Source organism: Triturus cristatus, chromosome 10 (assembly GCF_964204655.1).
Source record: "Triturus cristatus chromosome 10, aTriCri1.1, whole genome shotgun sequence".
NCBI classification, from domain to species: domain Eukaryota; kingdom Metazoa; phylum Chordata; class Amphibia; order Caudata; family Salamandridae; genus Triturus; species Triturus cristatus.
The window spans coordinates 913,745,815-913,768,081 of NC_140593.1; the positions used below are offsets into that span (position 1 = coordinate 913,745,815).

A 22,267-nucleotide genomic window follows, 5' to 3' on the forward strand; every position below is an offset into this window, starting at 1 on the left:
CGCGCCTGGGGAGAGCACTGGCCGCCGGGAAGAGTAGTTTGTGCTGGCCGTTCCCCTCACGGCGGAATGGAAAGTGCCTGGGGAGAGCTGCTGGTAATCTCGTTGGCCGTTCCCCTCACGGCAAAGGACAACAGGTGAGTGAGCTGGCGAAAGGTTCCAGGGCTGTCCGCGCGTCCCGTGGTGCGGAGCACCAGACACGGCTTTAAGCTCCCCCGGCACTGCCTGCTCACGTCACTGGCACGCGCCTGGGGAGAGCACTGGCCGCCGGGAAGAGTAGTTTGTGCTGGCCGTTCCCCTCACGGCGGAATGGAAAGTGCCTGGGGAGAGCTGCTGGTAATCTCGTTGGCCGTTCCCCTCACGGCAAAGGACAACAGGTGAGTGAGCTGGCGAAAGGTTCCAGGGCTGTCCGCGCGTCATATCAGAAACACCTGATTGACAGAGTTCACAAAAGAGCCAAGAACAATAATAGAGATGATCTGTTGGAGGATACCCCAAAACAGAATACAGAAAAACTGCCCTGTGTCACTATTTGAGTTTTTCAAATACAATTAAGCATTTAATCAATAGACATTAGTGTTTATTGAATACAGGCAAACAGTATTTTGAAAATTCCTGTTTGTTTTTAAGTGCGGCAAAAATCTCAGGGATTTACTTGTGCATACATGACGTAGGATCACCAAGACCCCCACACACATCGACCAGTGAACCCATTGGTGTTGTTCCTGTTCAGTATGTTATTTGACCAATGCAACAAGTGAATTTGACTTGTGTTTGAATACTCCTTGGGAGTTACTTAAATTTACCAATAGCAATACTGAAGGCGTTATCTATATGATTACTTGTCTATGTTCTCTTCGCTCTATAGGCATGACCTCCTGAAATATGCGCATATGGGTTCGCATATGAATATGTGAACCCAGGAGCACTATACGGTGCAGAAGGGGCAATGCTAAATTAAAAAATCATTTTGTCAGTTTGAATCATACTGAGGAGGACCTTACCTGGGTGATAATTGATAAACTTGATTTGAGTGGTGATCAAACGAGGAAGAGGCTCTCTTGATAAGGGAACAAAAGTAGATATTGTGCTTTCATATTGACAAAGTTAGCTTGAACGATGATGTACCTTGGATGACCCTAGCTACTATTCGTAGGTGAATATACCAATGGTTTCCTGGACCATACAGTAAATAAGGGTGGAATCAATTGTTGCTTTTGGTATTTCAAAGAGATTGACCGGAATTTTATTGGAGTAAAATTCAGCAAATGTCATTGAGGATGCAAAAGGATAATGTAAGCGCTTTGCTATTTATATGATTATGAGGGCATGTTACACGCACTGTATTGTCTTGATCGTGTTTCGCTTAACTGAACAAAGCAAACACTCCCATCGACATACATAAATACATCTTAAGTGAGATACATTTTTATTTAGACATATCTTTTAAGCTGATAGGATAATGAGTCTCGTGGGCAGTACTAAACCATTTGAGGATGAATTGCATTATTTCACTCAATTAAATTAACTGGCCTCATGTGGATACTTAATAGAACTACATTAACCAACATTTCTGCATTCATGAATGTAGATGCATACAAAACTGTCCTACATTGCAGTAGGCGTCTGTCCCCCGATGTGAGGAGATGCCATTGAGTGGAGGTTTAGATGACAAATCAGTAAGACCAACTCACTAGTACAATTTTAGGTTAGTGAGTTTCATTTACATTGAGTAAATGAATCCTAAGCTGCGGGAACATTTAACACACTGCAATGACCAGTGGATTTATATTGGGTAACTCATATTTTTTCTACGAGTATAATTTAAAAGATATAGGCTTTTGAAATGCTTGATATAATTCACAATATACCAACTCTCTTTATTAAATCAAAGTAAAAAAGGAATTTATAAATTGTAAAGGCATGGAATTTGGTCTTTTTAAATAAGTAAATTTCAAGCGGGGATTAATAGAATGTAAATGATTAATATCGACTATATTGACGGCAAGTAATTGGTATACTACTTTTGAGTGTCATGACCTATATACCTCAAAGTTAGGTATGCAAATAAATAACGCAACTATTGCCGTAAGACTTGCTTGATGTCAGTATAGTGGTAGGCGGAACAGTATGCAGGTTACTTCACCTAACAGATGATAACTGTTTTTTACAACTACACTATGGGTATATTGCATCACAAGATGAGATTGAAATATTGACCTATGATGACAGTTTCATCAATTTTTTGGAACGTTTTATTTACAGGTCAACATCACTGCTTGTTGCAGTGACTGCCTGACATAGGGACACACATTATACGCGGGTTAGATCATTTAAGATCTTTCTTATAATTAGTGCTAAAAAAGTTAGCATCAATAGTAGAGAGGGCACTCTTGGTCCTGAAGAATGTTGTATATACCTTGTCAAAGGATCATAGAGGCAGATACATGTTGACCTCAAATTAGTGGGCGGAATTATTCCTCACTCAGTTTTAACTTTAACACTGAGAGATCCCATAAAATCACTTATTCAACTGAGGAGGTAGTTTTCACTTATTCAATTGAGGAGGTAGTTTTACTTTTATCACTTAGCCCCTCTGCACGCAGGCAGGCACATTAGTTAGGTCCTACACACTAGGGAGACCATATGAGTGGCATAGCTATAAATACATTTAGGAACATGCATCCCCCGGAGCTCCTGATACTTAAGCTGGGTAGTAGCTCAACACCCTCTCCATTTGGAAGGGTGTTAGGACAGAGATGTTTTAAGGCATGGGCAAAGTGGGTTCTGGCCCAGGTCTCCAGCCATTGAGGGGGGCCCCCAGATAGAGCCAGCTCTGTTCTGCAGAGTCTTGTTCCGGTGACCTTGAATAGTTCTTAAACATATTACTTTAAATACCATTTTCCTTTAATTAATTTTACTGTGGGTGATGTGTGAGAGTCTATTACAGACATTTTGCAAATAAATGTTTTGTTTTTGATTCATCCAACATTCATAAAAAAGTTATTTTACATCAAAGCAGGACCTCACATATACCAAATGGGAGGGTGTCATGGAGATTATTTACAGTAATATTAGTGACCTGCTGCTGTGTCACAATATTGAAAACACACATCACTAGCCCTTAATATTACATGTAAACACAGTTAAAATTTGGAACAGTGTGCCTGTACACTGTCAGTGACATGGCCAAAGAGGGCATGAAAGATCTGAAATTGGATCCTAACTTCAAAATGTTCCCAACAGGAGCCCCCAAATTGTATCTGGCCAATGGCCTCCAGAATCCTTAAGATGTATCTGTGCTAGGCACCTTTTACAACTGTGGTGCTACTTGTGATGATCAATCTAAGATTCCGGACGTCTGACTTTATAAAATTTAGTAATCAGTATGCTGCTATGTATATATGTACTTTAATGGTTTAATTCTATTGCTGCTCAATGGAAAATAATATGAAATGTTTATGTTTTAATCAGGGACCAGAATTAAAGAGGTTTGAAGTCAAAGTAGAGGGCAACTTTGGCAGTTTTTTTTCTTGTTTTGCTGTTTCCTTTAGAACCTATCTGGTTGCTGTTCTATGTTTGTTCATCCTGATCAGAGAGAATTGAAAAGTAGTGTGCAATTTTATGTGAGGAATTGGACAATTATCAGGAAACCTGTACTGTCGTAAAATGGAAGGCTGATGAACACGTTGTGGCTGGTCCCATTGAAGTATATTGATAGCATTTCACTTGTCTGGAGTCTAAGTCTAATCCAAGAATGGTGGCAACTTCCAAATGAGTATGAGTTGAATGGAATGTCTAAGACATTTTCCATTGCCACTACACATAAAACGATAAGCTTGTGAATCGGCCTTTAATTAACACTTGCATAACCATGATGTGTAATTTTCCTGCTAGGTTATATTCATTATTCTCAATTTTTTCATTCTGCAGGGGGTCGCTGGAGCAAGCTCAGTCTGTGAAGGTGGCAATACAGACCCTGAGATAGCTGTACCAGCCCACATGTACTACATGCTGCAGGGCTGGCTGCAGGGAGCCCCTATCCCTTTTTCAGATGGTTTAGACATGTGTTATGGACCTGAGCAAATTCAACCCACCATAATAATGGTACGTGTTGCTATAGTTCTTACTTTGACAATTACAGGCAAGTATGTATAAGTTTGGCCCTGTTCTGTGAAGGACAGTGCTGCTTTCCCAGCCACATAATTGTGCAAGTAGCAATAATAGGGTGGAAGGGATATTATGTGGCAGGGGCATCACAATGGCACGAGCCGTGATTAGAAGGGGCAGGGGCAGAGGTACAGCAATACAGTGCTTCTTTTAATCAGATGTTCTCTGCCACATTAGACTGTAAGAAACCTGCATTTCATCATCAGGCAGTCCCCTTACAGTAGCCCACGCTCATTCCCATTTGGTGGGTCTTTCTTTTGAAATAGTTTCAACTACTCAGCTTCTAAGGCCTCACTAGCTGTACCGCAAGAGAAGCTAGAGAAGTTGCTAATCCCACTAATCATGGCATATCGATGCACCTTCACATGAAGGGTTTCATGAGGACTTCAACAAGGAACATGAGAGGCCACTGGCAGGTTATGTGTAGAAAAGAAGATGAAGCCACATAGTACTCTAACAAATGTTTCACAACATCAGCATGCAGTTGTTCATAGGCAGAGGCCAGAAGAGTCTCTGCGAGGTGCACATAGATCTCCATTCAGGTTGTTTGGTTAAGTTGACAACATAATAGTCTCAAAGTGTTCATAGATGTAAGAAACAAGCATATTGTTATCTTGCTATGTAAGGTTCAGAGGAAAATATAACATAGTAAAGATGCTTTGACTCTTGTATCCAAAAGGTAACTGTAAAAACAAGAGCATGATTAAGCTGAACATTATTTGTGGTGTGGGTTATAAAACAGGTTTATTGTAACTGCTACTTATTGCAAATGTGTACATCTTGTGTGCCTTAATATTGAGCTGCTTTTCTCTATAGTTAGTAACTGCTAACAAAAAATGTGTATATCTTTTAAATGCTTTAGGGTTATATTAAAGGCAGCCACACATGTAGATAGCTCTCACATGCCTAACGTGTTAATTATATAATTTCTCTTCCACTAGTAATTGTTGTCTAAGTTCTTATCATATTAGCTTTTGTTTTAAAGTGACCTGTCACCCTTTGGGGTGTAGCAACACAATTTCAAATATTAAAAAAATATAAAATATAAATAAATAAGGGAGCAATCAGAGGCTCAGCAGATGCAACATACACCCAGATACAGAATGCCTCTTCTATTCCAGCTCTCTGTGCAGGAACCAGGCCCAGAACAACTCTAATAAGTGTTTTTATGCAATACCCATTGGTATTGAACCTTCATGACATGTCTATGAATTGAACATGTGCTTCTGCAAGTGCAATGCTCCCTCCACCTCAGACAAGAACATCACAGCTAACAAGTCCATGATACAAATATTTATAAACATAAATACAGTTCAGGCTGTAGCAATATCTGTTCCTAGCAGAGAATCGGCATTGTACAGCAGAAACCATGTTAGCATCTCTCAATCACTCAACAAGAGTAGTATAATTTCCCTTCCAACTAAGGGCCCGATTCCAAAGCGGTTTGGAAATCTTCCCGACCGAATGGATTTGGGAATGGTTTCCAACCAACTCAGATCAGGAGAGTCCAACCAACTGAGTACGATGTATCTGATGCTTCCCGATACAATTCGGTTAGACTCCCATTGACTTCAATGGGAGCCTTTGTTCCCACTCAATGCATAGGCTCCCATCGAAGAAAGGGGTGGCTGGGGAAAATCGGCACCCTGTGGTGGGCACCCCCTGGTGCCTCCCACACTGTGCATGGCTGGTAATAGGGAACCCATCGGTACCCCCAAAGGCCCGATTTGGAAGGCTCTGGGTGCAGGGGAGCCCACTACGGGCCCCCAAAATCTGATTCCGACTGCGGTTCGAGTCAGACGGCACGATTCCAACATTGTACTTGGTCGTTCAGAAACGCGGCCCGTAGAGACGTATAATTCTGCTCTGTTCTGCTCTGCTCAGTCAATCCGAATGCCGCTGGGTTCCGATTGGGATATTCCTAATGCCTGGCTCGCATCGTACTCGGTCAGTTGGAAACCTTTCAGAGTCGGTCGGAAAGACACGTTCCCGATCCGATTTGGACGGAGCAAATGTCGTTAGGAGACCTTACTAAGAGCATCAGAATCAGGCCCAAAGACTGGGTCCTATCTGAAAAGCATCAGAGCAAGCTTCTTTTATAGACAAGACATGGGTGGATGGGCAGTAGAGCAAGTTTTCCCTGCTCGGAGAACAGAAAGACTATGCTAGATAGCTTGATGAACTGATGCATCCATTGTAGGTATCTGTTTAACACCTACAGGTTGTACGTTTAAATAATGGAAGGCCTATTTACTCTTTCATGCTTCTGAGGTTGGTAACATAAGAACCATTGATTTGAATAATAGTTAATAGTGTCTCCTAAGGAAACCATAGGAGAATGTGTTATTTAAGTGTACTTCTTCTTCTTATTATTATTATAATATGTGCAAAGTTCAAAGTTCCCTCCTTAAACAGAACAGTTGCAGCTCTAGCCATGCAAGTTACACCTGCAAATACACATAATAGGCATAGCAAAGCCAGAAGCAGTGAAGTGCACTTTTCCTTCAGCATCTTTGACTTCCCATTTGGGCTAACCTCATTACAGGTAAACAGTATGTGTAACAGCAAAGGGAGCAACAGCAGGATAAGGAGGTTGTGTTATAACTGCACAGAGTGCACATCACATGGAAAGTTTCATATGTGTGTAGTTCTGAAGGTCTCATCTAGAATATTCGGTCTACAACCTAGTGCCACTCCAGGAAAATTCATGTTGTCTCAAAAGATACCGGAGACCTTATCTTGAATATCATACACAGTCCTGTAGGGCTCAAATACAGTGGCGGCTTCTGAGTAAGGGCGTCGGGGCATTACTAAACCATCTGCCTCTGGGCAGGCCCTGATTCTACTGTATTTGCTGGGCTGACGAGCTCACAGCCCTGAGGCCTGTGAGGTCATCAGCTCGGCTAGACATAGACTCAAGCTCCAGTCTCCACCCCCTGATGACATGTGGGTATGGTTTGCCCTGGGCGCTGCAGGTTGAAGCCTTGTAGCATTGGGGCTGCACGTCAGTCAGAGAGTGGAGATGTCACCCCACCCTTTCCCAATTAGTCACAGGGGGGGTGGGTCCTGCCCTGTGAACTGACGAGTTGTGAAGGGGTGGGTAGAGGCTGCAGACAGGCGGGAAGCTTAAAAGTTGATTGTGCGTAGTTTGCCGTATGGATTTCCGAAGAGACACTTCGCTGACTCGAGGAGGTGTCTGCTTCCTGCGCTGCTAACTGCAGGACCGGGTAAAGGCCTCCATTTGATCTCCAGCGCTTCACCTTTAGAGACCAATCTGAATGGTATTTCAGGCCTGCAGTCAGAGCGGAGACAGAAGCCCTGCTGAAGGAACAACACCCCTGGAAACTGGCAGGCTTCACTCGCACTGGCATTCGCACTGGCATCCTAGAACTAACCCTCAGGAAGGTAAGCGCCATGGGGAAGCTTGGCAGTGCGTACGCATGGTCAGTGACTGGCTACCGCCCCCTCCCTATGACCTCACCAACCCCTGGACACAGGAACATATAACATGGTATCTTTGGAAGGCGGGAGGTCGCAAGACCCCCCGGCCGTATTTATTAAGTTATAAAACAATAAACTTTATAATTGCACGATAAACAGTTATACAAAAATCAGCAGGACATTAGATACATTATTGTCAACAGGTGTGAGGGACTATCCTTAACAAAAAACTCTAATACAGATTGTTTCCTAACCGAGTCTAACATCCTACTCTGCATTTTTGTATACTAACATTTCTGGGCCATATGGCAAGGTCGCTAACCGGTGTCAGGTCCTACTAGCTGTGCCTCCCCTAAAGATGTGCGCATGCGCAGCCGGGCCCGGTAATTAACCCGGTCCACGCCGTGAACTTCATTTACCCACTAAAGGAGGGCCCTTACTCTGCGCCATCCGGTGACGTCATGAGTATGCGCGCGCGGGGTGGCTACCAGCCTAAGGAAAGCGTGACTCTCCAACCCGCGCCCCTTTGAAGCACCAGTTACCTTGCCCCTGAAGTTCTAGGAGGGGCCAATGACCCCTCCCCCTGGGCGGGAACCTCCATAGGATGATGCCCGCCCCCTCAGACCTTAAAATAGTTGCTCACCGGTCATGACCTTACCGCACGCCCCATTCCTAATAAATACGACGACCTATGGGAAAAAATTCTAAAGGACAACTACACTGACTAAATCATACATCATGTATAACACCGTAGAGCTACAAAGGGAAAAAGGGGCCTAAACACAATTGCAGCAGCAACACATAATACAGTACCATTCACTACAATGGGAGAGAAAGGCCTACGAGAAATCATCATCATCAACATAACATTCCAGATACAGTATCGGTCACTACAATGGGAGAGAAAGTCCTATATAAAACCTCATCAGAAAATAAACATTTCAGTTATAATTTACAACGCCTGAAAATTAAGCTAACAACATCCTAGCAATGTACACACTAAATCGGACTAGTAATGCATCAACCGCGTACTCCAGGGATGGTGGGTGGGAAAACAAGAAGCCCCGAGCCCAGGGCACGTCCGGTGTGGGGGAGCGACCAAGGACCAAGAGGGTCACCTGGGCGCTCCCCGCTTCTTTATCCCTCAGCAGCCCGCCCCCTCCCCCTCCGACCCGGATGTCGATTAGCGACATCCGGGTCAAGGGAGGTGTGGAAATATGGATTTTTATGATCAGTTATGTCTCCTATCTTGGACCCCAACGGTTTCATGTATAAATCACAAGTACATGTATGTTCCCTCCAGTTCCAGTTATGAAGACGCAAACACATGTGCGTCCACCGCCAACATGTCCTCTTTTCGATCCGCCATGAATGGGCCGGATATTCTATTCCTAAGTATGAAAGGCCACCGGCTTATATGGTTCACTTATGCCATTTTACAGTCCAGGCAAGTAGGCCCTGATTCTACCATCAAGCTTTTCCTGCCTTCTGCCTCTGAAAGCTCCAGTCTGAGCTCGCATCTGTATCCATGAACTTTGTCCTATTCCCTGCGCAGCTAACGGTGCCTGACATCAGCCTGTTGCCTGCCAAAAACTGTATTTCACCTTCGAAATTATCTGCTCCGCTCCCTACCCAATGCATTCCTGTCTAGTAGTTTAAGTAAACATTCTTCCAGCTACCGAGCAAAAGGCCCGGCTTCTCTGTCTTTATGCAAGTAATTCATAGCCCTGTTACTATGGAAGATTTCTGCCCCCGCATCTAGTGTAGACACCTAGACGCTTGTACACGCACTAACAGTCAGTATAGTCAGTATAGAATAAGATTCTACTCTAAGAGACCTCTCTTTTGGATAACATAGTTCTCTAAACATAGGATGTTAGATATGATTTGGGATTAAGTTGACTTGACCCTCCAGACTTCTGTCGCCACATGTAGAGCTAAATGTCAAGTCCCCTTCACCCCCTAGTTGCACGTCAATCACACGTCATGCTGCTGCACGCGCATTTCTGCCAAGTATTTCTGCTGACATTGCGAAATTCTTTCATGGAACCACCCTATTATGACATCATACCTGATGACGTTCTTTAGTTACGCCCAGTTACACCCACTTTTGCTACGCATGTATGTTTTATCTTTGCTATCAATTGTTACGCCTCCTCCATCTGTTTCACTGTAATGCCTATTGTATAAAAATGATTACTTGTCAATAAAGTACGCCTTTCACTTCCTGAACCTTCGTGGTGATGGAACATGAAGTCCTCAATTTAAATTGATTTTGGAATAAAGCCCGTTCCGAACCTCTAATACCACGGATTCTGCCTCTTATTTTACTGAGCTATTGTTATAGATTTTCCGCATCAAATTAAGTTCCGGTAATTAAATTATTTACCACATATATGGCGCCCGAACAGGGACACTTTCTCATCTCACGCGCCGGCGGTGCGTTGCAGGCCCGGTCTCCTGTCACAGCTGGACGGACAACAACGCGTACCCACAGGATTTCCTGTATCTCCCTCCTGCCGAGCGGGGGTAACTGAGGCTGCGATCAACACCCAGACGAGGCGGTGAGAAGTGCGAAGTATCCCGACCAGAGCCTAGCTGAGAGAGCAAGATCCGAGGTATACAGAGGCCCACCAGTTTCCGAAGTTTTCCAAAGTTCCGAGTCGAGTCCAGTCCGGTTCAAGTTCAGCTCAGTTCCGAGGCCTTCCGTTCCGAGCTACCCGGTGAGTACCATTATCGGGGAGGCGTTCTGACGTGCACATAGGTTGTGCCGGTCAAGACGGGTTTGGGTACACAAATCCGGTCTGCACTGTTTCAGCAGTGTATCTGTACTGTTTAGCAGTATATCAAGTATGTCGAGTATAAAATTCAGAATTTCCTAGTTAGTATCGAGTATTATGCTTAGTGACTAGTTCCCCAAATGACCATCATTGTTTATTCATTAAATGTTAAATGTTAAAATGTTTTAAATACGTTCCGTATATTGTGGTATGAATAACTGTTCATTATTGTGTTTTATGGTATTAAACGTGTTCAAAATTAGGTATCAGATCAGTTCTCAATATGCCGCTCTTTTCGAAATTAAGACAGATCAAAACTAGAAAAGGGGTACTCGAAGAAGCTGTTCCCATTCCTCCTAGGGACACTCCAGGGTACTTCATGTATCATAAACATGGCCTAGACGCCATATTATTTCTTGATTTATGGGTAGACTACACCAAGGAATTACCAGAAAGTCAGAGGTGGCCCGCAGCTGGGACCTGGGATGCAGATTGCATTATGAAAGTAGAAGAAGAATTATGGAAAAAGAAAGCTAGACAGTCACAGAAAGATGCCATTGAATTATGGCGTAAAGAATCATATAGACGCACAGAGAAAGCGCTCAGACAGGAAGAGAAAAGTAAGGAGAATTCAAATAAAGTTCGAGAAAGTGTATTAATTGAAGAAGGTACTCGAGTAAAGTCAGAACAAACAGGCAGACAAAGAAATGCCCTTGTGAATGGTATGTATCCTCTTCTGGCCGAAGGATTACCTAAGGCTACTCCGGAAATACCAAAAGACTTGCCACCCCCATTGTTTCCGATAAAAGTACATCCCAAAGGGCATCCCAGATCCGCAGAAGATGTTTTTCTTTCCTCTTATTTAGACGACGCAGCTCCCGAGTATGCTAATGCTGCGCCACATAGACCGTCTGCCGAGGGGGTTCAACGCCAAGACCCTCCTCCGTCTGTACCTCTGCAACAGCAAACCCCGACACAAGTTCCGGCAAGCACATCTGTTTCTACATCTGCATCTACACCTATGGTTGCTATATCACGTTCAACGAATCCTTTCACATCCAGCACCCCAGGTGGTGCTACCGGAGGTACATCAAGCATTTTTTCTACGCCACCCAGAACAAATAAACTTTCCTTTCAAGAATTAGCCCACCAACGTACACCCAAACTAGTAACTCCCAACACGCTCAAGGAACTTCTAATAGATTGTAGATATGACCCTGTGCCCGGAAAAGGGGACGAAATGATGCTGGCATCATTACGTATCCGACGAGCTGCAATATACTTAGGGAAGCTACCAGGAATGACTGCACATTTAGAAAATATATATCATTTTGTTCAGTCAGGGCGAGACCCTGAGAGTATTAACAGAGCCATGGAGTACCAAAAGGTGGAAATACAGGGGGAACTGTTACGCTTCCTCATAAACTGTGTGATCAGAAATCAAGACCAACCAGGGGTAAATCCGGAAGAAATGCAAATTCTTACCACATGGGGTAAGAATATATCAGAGGGGAGACACGATAAACGATCATGTATAGTAGCTATGAGCCGAAAGATCCGCAAAGAAATAGAACGAATACACGAAGAAAGATTAGCAGTCGACGAGCCTGAACAAACCGAGGACGAGGAAGAATTAGAACTGCCCACAGGACAGTTAGAAACCATGGCCTATGTAGGTAGAGGAAGATCTTGCAATAATACTAGATGCTTTACTGATCCGACATGTCCGATACGTCCAGATAATAACAGAAAATTCCAAACTCCTATAATAAATATAAGGTCCCCCGAACATTCATTCCAAGCCGCTGACAAATTACTCCGAGAACGAAGGGGTTATCATATACTCGATTCTATGGACGAACAAGAATTAGCCAGGTCAGCCGTACACTGGGTTGATAGTCCTGGAAAATATGGTGATGATACACTAGCACATACGTTTTTGAACCTCGCCCCAGATGAACAGCGTTTAGCTGGTATCTATATGATTCAACAACTCCTTATATTATATAAAAGCCAACACTCCGATCCTGGCCCCTTACCTGATATATTGACTGAATTACTCACGAATAAATGGAGAGGTTCCGGTACTAAGTTAATTAGAGAAATACTAGAATCTAGAAGGCAGTACATTCTTTTTGTATGTCCTGAACATGTCTCACTGCCCATCAAGGAAAGAACGACGTATTACATGGATAGACAAAATCCCTTACGCGAAGTGCACCCGATAAAGGGTGATGACAATGAGTTTAAACGTGTGTTTGTATACACACCAATATCCAAAATAGAACTATTAGAAATGAAGAAAGTGGTACCCAGTCATGACAAAGACCCAGCGGGTTTCCATCGTGAAATTAAAGATATGTTACTCATGGGAGAATATACCTACCCCGACATTATGACAATATTGAAGGTATTAATGCCTGCGGGCATTTACGAAAAACTCAAGGAAAAGGATTGGGAGGTGGGAGACCAGAAGATAGATTGGACAGGATTAGAGAACGAAGAAAAAGCTTGAGGTCCAGGTTCAGGGCTCGGGGACAAGACCAAAGCACTACCAGGTCTACTAGTACAGGTACTGCCACGTTTATTAACTACGAAGAAGGAAGACTGGGGTGCAATCTCAGCCTGTAAACAAAAATCAGATGAAGACACTAGTGATTTCTATTCCCGATTTGAGAAATGTTTTGGTATAAATACTGGAATAAAAGCAAGTAGCGAGTCGTATCCACATCTGTTTGTGACAAAATTGGTTGAAAATGCCTTGCCCCAAGTTAAGAATAGAGTATTGAAGTTCGAGAGTACCTGGCAAGGTAACACTCCGTCACAAATGTTACAAATGCTACAGTACCATCACAATAGAATTAGAGAAGAACAAGAACATGAACATAGACGCATGAAAGACACGAAAATGAAAATGCTAGTTTCCCAGACAGTTCCAGCTGATGGTCATAAGAAGGGTATAACACAGTCCAGTGTTTCAACAGGTCCTGTAAAAGGGACATGTAACTATTGTAAACAGCCAGGTCATTATGTACACGATTGTCCAGTCTTAAAACATAATATCGCCATAGGTAATACAAAAGAAAGACCACGACCACTTAGACAGGATCAGAACCAACAAGGAGCACTGCAGCATGCACAGTCCATGCCAGCTCCGCAACAGTCTATGCCAGCTCCGCCACCGCAGCCTATTGCTGCCACACAAACAACGACCCGACAGATGTATCAGACCGCACAGTATGACTATCCTGATTATCAACGATACTCATGAAACAGCCTAGAGAGGGAAGTTGGCTTACCCCTTATTGAGGTCCCTGTAGATCAAGAAGGACCTTATGTGCACAGTGAACTATTAGGCCAAGATAGAAAATTCTTACTTGATACAGGGGCAAGCCGAACAACAATAAAACGTAGTGAAGTTCCAGGGGCACCCCTCTCAGGCTCACAGAATATTTCCCTTGGCTTTTCAGGAAAACCTATCATTAACGAAGTAACACAGCCTCTTCCACTTACGATCGGTCCCTTGACACGAACTACAGATTTATTACTTACTAAATCATGTTCAGAAAACTTGTTAGGCATAAAAACTTTGAAAGCTCTAGGAGCTATAATATGTTGTTCTCCGGAAGGAGTAAGATTGTTTTTACGTGATTTCAAAGGGCACTACGTGTCCCGAGACATGGATCACCGACTGCAGACTTTACCGACACATTTATGGGCACAAGGCCCTACAGATGTTGGTTGCATGAACATTACACCATATCGAGTCACACTAAAGGCAGGAGTGGTACTTCCACGAATGCGACAATACAAGTTACCCCCAGATGCTGTAGTGGCTTTACTGCAAATCATTGACGAGCTTATTACCCAAGGAGTGGTTGTGGAAACTGACTCCAATGTATGTAATTCACCGATAATTCCGATTCTTAAACGAACCGATCCAACAGCCCCGCCAGTATATCGATTGGTTATTGATCTGCGCGAATTAAATAAATGCATAGTACCACAATACCCCGTAGTCCCAGACATTTCTTCATTACTGACAGCCATTGATTCCGAAGCAACATTCTTTACTGTAATTGATCTCAAGAATGCCTTCTTCAGCGTCCCAATAGATCCGGAAAGCCAATACTTGTTCGGATTTAGTTTAAATGGACGTAGCTTCAAATTCACACGCGCACCTCAAGGATTTACCGAAAGCCCCAGCATCTATAGCCAAGCACTGAAACGAGAACTCGACAGTATCCACATGCCAGTCAACACTGCCCTGCTTCAATATGTCGATGATCTGCTGATCACCGCTAGAAGCGAACCTGAATGTGAAAAAGCCTCACTGACGGTTTTACAATTTTTGGCCGAAAAGGGGCACAAGGTGTCCCCTTCTAAGCTGCAATTCTGTGTCCAGCGAGTTGTTTACCTTGGTCACTCGCTGTCCAAGGAGGGAAGGCAGCTTACACCAGATCGCATCCAGCTAATTGCTAATATGCCAATACCCAAGACACAAAAGGAGGTGCGGGCTTTCATAGGCCTCACTTCATATTGTAGGCAGTGGATCCCTCAGTATGCATTTCTAGCAAAACCACTCATTCAATTGACAACACAGGAGGCAGCCACACCGACTGTTCTCCCTTGGACCCAGGAACATACACAAGCTTTTGAAAGCCTAAAGAAAGCCTTATGCCAAGCGCCTGTTTTAGCAACACCATGTTACAATAAACAGTTTACACTCTTCGTTACAGAACGCGAAGGTACGGCCTTGTCAGTACTCACACAGGAACAAGCAGGATCACACAAACCATGTGCTTATTTTTCTAGTACATTAGATCCCGTAGCCCAGGCTTTGCCTGCGTGCCTGAAATCAGTGGCAGCAACAGCTTTAGCAATCAGACAAAGCGATGCCATAGTATTAGGACATCCATTGACAGTACAAGTACCACATGCAGTAGAGGTTCTCTTGAACCGCACACAAACACAACACTTGACTATAGCACGACTCACTGGTTATGAATTAACATTGTTTCAGCCACATATAGAAATCAGACGTTGTAGTACATTGAATCCTGCCACACTGTTACCTGTAAATGGAACAGACCCACTAGCACATGATTGTATTGAAGTTATCACTATCACGACGAAACCCAGACAAGATTTGACAGACGTCCCATTGTCAGACCCAGACCTGACGTTGTATGTAGATGGTTCATGTATGAGAACAGGTACAGGAGAGCTAGTGGCCGCTTACGCAGTCACAACAGACACTGAAATCGTTGAAACAAATTGCATAAATACCTTGTCAGCTCAAGCCGCAGAGCTCATCGCTCTGACACAAGCCTGTATTCAAGCCACAAATAAAAAAGTCAACATATACACTGATTCACGTTATGCATTCGGAGTTGTACATGACTTCGGCGTGCTGTGGCGAGAGAGAGGTTATTTAACTTCTCACGGTGCCCACATTCAGCACGGACCCCTCATTCATGCCTTATTAGATGCAATACATCTACCCACTGCAATATCAATTATGAAATGTAAGGCTCATACGAAAGTTACTGATATCATTTCTCAAGGCAATGATCTAGCTGACAGAACAGCTAAACAGACTGCTCAAACTCAAACATCCGACATGACAAAGACAATAGTCCCGACACCAACATATTGCATGATGGTTAAGGATCCCGCTCTTGACGTAATTGACATACAGACCCATGCTACACCAGACGAAATAAAGAAATGGACTGAATTAGGAGGGATCCAAACGGATCAAGGATGGATGACGAAGGAAAAATCTGTGTGGTTCCTTCCTGATTCAATGGTCCAAGTCGTTATTAACACTGTACATAGTCCAGCGCATCTAGGAGAAAAAGCTATGCTAGACAGCATCCAACACATTTGGTTCAACAAACATTTACGAGCAGCAGCTAAACAAAAAGTTCGTACCTGTATGATCTGTTGTCAGTTTAACCCAGGAAAAAGCATTCCCGTAGAACAGGGTGGATTTCAGCCTCCTGATCACCCTTTTGAAGTCCTCCAGATGGATTATATCCAGATGGAACGATGTCGAGGATTCAAATATGTTCTCGTAGTTGTCTGTGCTCTTTCCCGTTGGACAGAGGCATACCCGGTTTCAGATTACACTGCCCCGACTACTGCCAAACAGTTAGTTCGAGAATTCTTCCCACGGTACGGTTTACCACGTGCTGTCTACTCAGATAACGGCCAGCCGTTCTCATCCGAACTAATGAAACACGTTTCACTTTTGTTAGGCTATCAGTGGAAATTTCACTGTGTCCGACACCCCGAGGCAGCAGGTCTCGTGGAACGACATAACCAGACCCTGAAAATTAGATTGTCCAAAATTTGTAGAGAGAAAGGTGTCGACTGGGTAGTAGCCTTACCCGTTGCACTCTTTTACATGAGAATGGTAGCACACTCTCGAACAGGGCTATCCCCTTATGAAGTGATCTTCGGTAGACCACCAAATATGTGGGGGACGCCTATACCACGCAAAATAACTGATATTGACTGTAATATGCTGACAGATTACTTGGCTTCCTTGATGTCTGCACTACAATCTTGTCGTTCACAGGTAGCTGCAGCTTTTCCCGACAACACAGAGGTGAAAACCCATGACGTAATTCCAGGAGACTTGGTGTTAGTGAGGAACTTTGATCGGAAGTCTCAGCTGGATCCTAGGTGGAAATCGCCTCAACTCGTATTGCTAACGACGAGGACAGCCGTGAAGATCGAAGGTCGAAAAGGCTGGATACATTCAAGTCATATCAAGAAATTTCATGGACTACCGTCAGACGTAAACGACACACCTTGCGTGTCTTCCCCGATTGACTCAAAACTTCCTTTGGTTGAACTGAATAACCATGAACAATATAAACTAAAACTTCGGTCTAACAAGTCAGGCAATTTGATTGTTTAAGTCCTCTCCAAGGTGAATCGGTCGAATTTGTCTCTGACATGTATCCCTTAGACCTGTACGGAGAAAGAAACAGAAGGATAAAGTTGAAACGACATGCGTACTGTAAATCACTGCGTAGTCATTGCACAGTGACGTTATTAATTTTGTTTTTCTTAAGTCTTTTAATAATTACTGCAAGTATATTGTTGCACACATATTATCCTATTTCTAGACATGTTTATAATGTTACTGCTGAACATTCTTTTAGTGAATTACCTCCGCATGAGTTGTCTTATAGATTTGCGCTGCGCAATAACACGTTTATTAGTATGTTACATCATTCCCATCAGGTTAGCAATGCTACAAATTGTTGGATATGTGGTCGACTCCCTCCCTATCAGAACTATAAAGGAATTCTACCTCTCTTTCCATACCCGTTCACACACAATGGATCCTGTGGAGCATGGTTTAGTTTAATTAATTCCCTAGATTCGGATTCTGCAGTTTACCAGAATAACTGGGTATGGGGAAATCTGAACTTAGTTTTATTCAAAGTCTGTCACCCTAACAAGGAGGGACTTCCCAAAAGAACAGGAACTGATCTAGAAAATGAAGTATATGGATTAGGTAATTTTACACTTAACCTCATGATCCTGAACGTTGAATCTGAAGCTACACCAATTTTGCCCGCCATGTCAGTATTTTCAGTAAAAGGTGAATTGTGTGTAAGAAAGAATGGTTCCATACATATGGGCCATAGTAGATGCACCATTGTGATAGAATTTAGTGATCAAGGCAAGTCTACATTTAGAGCTTCCCGCCATTCCTACTTCATATGTGGTCAGACGGCATATACACGTTTGCCTCTAGATTGGGATGGTACCTGCTACATCGGATTCCTTTTGCCACCTGTTTTCCTAGCTCCTCCTGATTATCACAGAAATACTCATTTAGTACACAATAGAGAAAGGAGAGATCTCCCAATAGTCGATTACACTGAGACAGCATGGGAAAAATACACAGATTTCAATAAAGGTCTCTTTCCCTATATAGGTACAGTTACCAATAGTAAGCTGATACGTAGATTAACCAGAACCCTTGAAGCAGTAGTGAACGAAACTATTTCCGCCTTAGGCAATTTAACAGAAGAGCAGTCTGCTATGCGGATTGTTGTGCTTCAAAATCGTCTTGTCCTTGACGTCATCCTGGCCGATAGGGGCGGAGCTTGTAGGGTCATCGGATCAAGCTGTTGCATTTTCATACCAGAAAATTCACCATCTGTATATAAAGCCATAACTCGCCTTCATAAGATTGTAAGCCAGATACACCAGAATCCAGGCACCTGGACTTGGTCCGGTTGGTTTTGGAGTGTATTATCTACCTTTGGATGGAAGGTCCTATCCTTCCTAGGTATTGGCTTTCTCATACTATTCAGTTGCTGTCTATGTCTACAATGTGGACCAGCGATCTGTGGTCTGTGTGCCACATCGTGTATCCCACCACCAAGTTTTCATTCATCACGGAAGAAGAAAGAAGAACAAATGATGCTATATGAACAGATCAACGGATTGATGAAGATTGATATCTCTTGACGGGCAAGTAGGGGACAAGGAGGGAATGTGGAAATATGGATTTTTATGATCAGTTATGTCCCCTATCTTGGACCCCAACGGTTTCATGTATAAATCACAAGTACATGTAGGTTCCCTCCAGTTCCAGTTATGAAGACGCAAACACATGTGCGTCCACCGCCAACATGTCCTCTTTTCGATCCGCCATGAATGGGCCGGATATTCTATTCCTAAGTATGAAAGGCCACCGGCTTATATGGTTCACTTATGCCATTTTACAGTCCAGGCAAGTAGGCCCTGATTCTGCCATCAAGCTTTTCCTGCCTTCTGCCTCTGAAAGCTCCAGTCTGAGCTCGCATCTGTATCCATGAACTTTGTCCTATTCCCTGCGCAGCTAACGGTGCCTGACATCAGCCTGTTGCCTGCCAAAAACTGTATTTCACCTTCGAAATTATCTGCTCCGCTCCCTACCCAATGCATTCCTGTCTAGTAGTTTAAGTAAACATTCTTCCAGCTACCGAGCAAAAGGCCCGGCTTCTCTGTCTTTATGCAAGTAATTCATAGCCCTGTTACTATGGAAGATTTCTGCCCCCGCATCTAGTGTAGACACCTAGACGCTTGTACACGCACTAACAGTCAGTATAGTCAGTATAGAATAAGATTCTACTCTAAGAGACCTCTCTTTTGGATAACATAGTTCTCTAAACATAGGATGTTAGATATGATTTGGGATTAAGTTGACTTGACCCTCCAGACTTCTGTCGCCACATGTAGAGCTAAATGTCAAGTCCCCTTCACCCCCTAGTTGCACGTCAATCACACGTCATGCTGCTGCACGCGCATTTCTGCCAAGTATTTCTGCTGACATTGCGAAATTCTTTCATGGAACCACCCTATTATGACATCATACCTGATGACGTTTTTTAGTTACGCCCAGTTACACCCACTTTTGCTACGCATGTATGTTTTATCTTTGCTATCAATTGTTACGCCTCCTCCATCTGTTTCACTGTAATGCCTATTGTATAAAAATGATTACTTGTCAATAAAGTACGCCTTTCACTTCCTGAACCTTCGTGGTGATGGAACATGAAGTCCTCAATTTAAATTGATTTTGGAATAAAGCCCGTTCCGAACCTCTAATACCACGGATTCTGCCTCTTATTTTACTGAGCTATTGTTATAGATTTTCCGCATCAAATTAAGTTCCGGTAATTAAATTATTTACCACAGAGGGTGGCAACCAATCGGTGGCAGGGCGCGCCCCAAAGGACACGCCCCACCCCCGAGAGGTCCCGGAGGTAAGGGCGGTCGCCGCACCGCCATGCGGGCGGGGGGGCCAAGAGCCCCCCCTTTTCATTTGATTTCATGTGCCATAGAAGTATTTTTCTGTTTCAATATAGTGCACATGTCATGATTGTTTTTCAAAGTACATTTGGGGGAATTTTTAAGAGAATAGCATGTTACTGGAACACGCCATCCTAATTTAATATTGCATGGTTTGTCAGAGCTCAACTGTAAAGTCTTAAAAGGAAGATATACTTTTTTCAACAGAGGGAATGAAAGAATGCCTAAACGGTCTGTATTAAAAAGAGCGCATTCTTCTTTGCCAAATTTAATGGTACTCGGTTTACCCTCATCAGGACGATGGAAATTCAAGTACTTCTTGCTGGTATTCAAACTTGTGACCAGCCGATCACCTCATGCTTAACCAGAAGCGTTCAGCCCACTGCAGAAGCATAATGTGTAACTTCATGGAATTTGCTTTTGCACGCATTAGGAAAGCAAGCATTGCTTTTCTGCAAATGATGTAAATGTGATTGATGTTTGAGTGCAAGACTTGAACCAAATGCAGAAGTAAAATAAACACATGCCTACTGCCAAATAACAAAAAAAATGAACAAGCTGGCCTGCCGTGTGCTCTAAGCAGAGATCCACCCACCTTTCCCACAACTATCTCTTAAGTTAGAGCCATCTTATCCTTTACCCCTTCTCACAGACTACACACCAGACTATCTGCCACACATGGCTTCCTCTCTGTTTCTGCACAGTTAAGAAAGGCGTGAAAATGTCCCTCTTCATTCAACACCTCATTATATACCGCTAAACTTAAAGCTACTACCATCCACCTAGAAGCACCCATTCAACCCGCTTCTTAGTGTTCAGAATCTGGAAGCATTTCTTACTTGTGCAATGCACTGCATCACGTCAGAGCTCAGTGTGTGCTGTATAAGTACAGATGCACAAATACAGGGGTAGAAAGACACCCTTTCAAGACCCCATAGCACAGCTTCCACGGTTCGTGTGGCACTCAATCCTTGGCACATGCCAGGGTGCTACAGAGCCGCACAGTTTAACATGTGTGATGCTGTGTAAACAGGTCTTTGGACCTGTCTCTGAAGAGACCCTGCATGCGTAGCTGCTCTATAGTCCGGAGGAGCAGCGTTATTTTCAATTATCCTCACCAGGTCATGCTTGAGCGGCCTAGAGAAGCCTCAAACCAAGTGCAGATTCTTCTCTGTTAGGAAAGGATGGCCAGAAAATTCACAGAGTGAAAACACAATTTGATGCCTATCCCTAGTTAGTGGCCTTAGCAGGAGTCCTTGGTAGTGCCTTGAAGCTGCTAAGCAAAGGGCGCTTTTCTCAAAAACTTGCTCCTGGAAAACTTTGCGGGCTATGCCACCCGTAAGCAAAGTGGCGCAAGGCTGGTGCTGAGTGCACTACTCTGTTCAGTGGCAAAAGAATTTCTCACATTCAGAAGGCTGGCATCAGAGTGCAGCTCTTCCTGCCAGGGCTCTAACAGATCTGTAGGCCAGACTTCCATGGGCTACGGGAGAGGCAGGTACAAGGATCCCTGGCATCCCATCCAACGTCAGAAGGTCTAGCCCTACTGCTTACCCATCTGTTGGACTAGTGCTGGTGCTTTGAGGGGTAGTCTGACACCCTCTACCTTTCAAGGTTGAAGGGGCTGGGGCAAGTGCCGTACCAAATTCAGCAGAGGCGTAGGGTAAATTAACTTTGATCTCTGATTCACAGTATAAAAGCAGTAACTAATACAAATTGGGGCAATACATATCTCTTTTTAACAATTTGCAGTAAATATGTGGTGTAAAATCCGCCATTTGAATCACATTTGTTTTGCGGGGGAATCCCCCTTCCCTCTTCCTTCTTTTGCACCGGTATAAAACTTCCGCGCCACCACTTTTAAAATCCACCAGCCGCCACTGCTCAAATACGATATTGTGATAAGTGCTTGAAGCCTGATCTGGAAGATTGTGTCAATTTCTCGATACTCCACAAACCGCTCGTGTTAAGAAGATGATGGTGGTTTCAACAGCATGGACTGCTCATGGAAATAGCTCACCTTAATGTAATCCAACAGTTATTAAGAACTTCGT

The 22,267-nt window shown here is 43.6% G+C and overlaps 1 protein-coding gene across 1 annotated transcript in view; it reads left to right on the forward strand.

Annotated features, from left to right (window-relative positions):
* Positions 1–22,267, forward strand: part of LOC146796250 (uncharacterized) — a 578,389-nt gene that overhangs the window by 395,331 nt on the left and 160,791 nt on the right. The window contains exon 6 of the mRNA XM_085631282.1: positions 3,931–4,104. Coding sequence (XP_085487408.1) covers positions 3,931–4,104 — 174 coding nt within the window. The remainder of the gene's footprint in view (positions 1–3,930; positions 4,105–22,267) is intronic.